The sequence below is a fragment of the Nannizzia gypsea genome, genomic scaffold (assembly GCF_000150975.2).
Source record: "Nannizzia gypsea CBS 118893 supercont1.4 genomic scaffold, whole genome shotgun sequence".
NCBI classification, from domain to species: Eukaryota; Fungi; Ascomycota; class Eurotiomycetes; order Onygenales; family Arthrodermataceae; genus Nannizzia; species Nannizzia gypsea.
The window spans coordinates 3,015,877-3,017,375 of NW_003345198.1; the positions used below are offsets into that span (position 1 = coordinate 3,015,877).

The 1,499-nt window shown below is 49.8% G+C and overlaps 1 protein-coding gene across 1 annotated transcript; it reads left to right on the plus strand.

Moving 5' to 3' along the window:
* Positions 1 to 1,456, plus strand: MGYG_05845 (hypothetical protein; the record flags this gene model as incomplete). The annotated part of the gene is made up of 1 exon (XM_003173207.1): positions 1 to 1,456. A coding segment is annotated over one exon (1,456 nt), but the record flags the coding sequence as incomplete, so codon positions are not given.
* Between the last annotated feature and the right edge of the window lie 43 nt (positions 1,457 to 1,499).

The following is a 1,499-nucleotide window of genomic DNA, read 5'->3' on the forward strand; positions in this document are numbered from 1 at the left end:
ATGAGATATCAGGTTCACGGGGAAAGTGGTTCTCATGGGGGCACTGTCGCAGACAACCATGATTGGGTCGAGAAAAATGCCTTCGACAGCATTCGCTCTCTGGATCGAGCTGTACTGGAGCCTGTTGAGGCCTGCATCCACAGCCTAATCAAGCGGGTTGCCTGGGAGAAACCGGAAGCTCCAGCAATATGCTCCTGGGACGGGCATCTGACCTATCTGCAGCTGGACCAGCTGTCTATCAGGTTAGCATATCGCCTAGTGGATTCTGGGTTGACTCCAGGATCAAGAGTGATTCTTTGCTTCGAGAAGACATGCCTAGAGCCGCTCTCTATGCTGGCTGTGATGAAGGCTGGGGGTATCTCCATAGCCCTTGATACCGGACAGAACCAAGATCACCTCCGATTGATTGCAGACCAAGCTTCTCCATTCACCATTCTCTCTTCTCCAAAAAGCGAACAGTTAGCACAGTCCCTGGGGAAAGGCAATGTTATTACTGTGGACCACAACCTGCTATCGAGTATAAACGATCCCTTGGAGCTGTCCAGTAAGCTACCGGTCTTGAGCCCTTCGGAAGCTGTTGGAGAAATCTATAGTGTCGACAGCGGAACAGGGCTCGCAAGCCGAGATATCATCGTTACGCACCGAGATTTCAGCAGCGCGGCTACGTATCGGTATGGAGAGCTCGGACTTACTAGTAACACTACTATACGCGATTCTGCGCGATCTTTCTCGGATTTAGCGTGGCGCAACTTGTTCGTTTTGACATGTGGTGGCAGCCTATACTTGGATCCAACGGTCGAGCTCCTGAGCAACAGGCACGGTCTTATTTCCGCATTGCAATCTGACATTACGATTCTCACCCCAGAGTCTCTCGCTCTGCTTGATAACTCCGAGCTTCTGCGATTGGTGCAGCTCAAATACGCTGCGGTTTCAGCCACTTCACAGGGTCTGAGAAAATTGGATGTCCCTGTGGTGAAAGGTGGATCTATTACTTCGGCCGGCTATGGCAGGCGAAGCGGTATGCTATTCTCCGACATGGAAACAAGTGAAACTGAAAGGTTGGCTGGAAATGTCAAAAATCGGGATGTCTCGGTATTAGACTCGCGAATTTCAGATCAGGAGAGGCAGATATCCCGCGCGGATGATATCTATGATCTCGAGGATAATACATCAGAAAAAATGCTCATTACGGAGATGTACCAAAATGAGTTACCAGTCCGCAGTGGGGGGTTGTGGTCTGGTGACTCTTCTAATGCATCCCCTATCAGTTCAGAGGGCTCGTTTTCTCTCTATGACGATGTCATAAGGCCGGTGAAAACAACTGGTGATGAGCCGAGTAGATGTGATGTCCTACCATTTCCCTTATTGGACTCGTCGATCAACAAGGAAGAGGTGCGCGCATACGCTGCTAGGCTTTGCAACGTTAAGGAATCACAAATTATCGATGTTCTCCCATGTACTGCATTGCAAGAAGGCCTCCTAGCATTAACAGCAAAAAG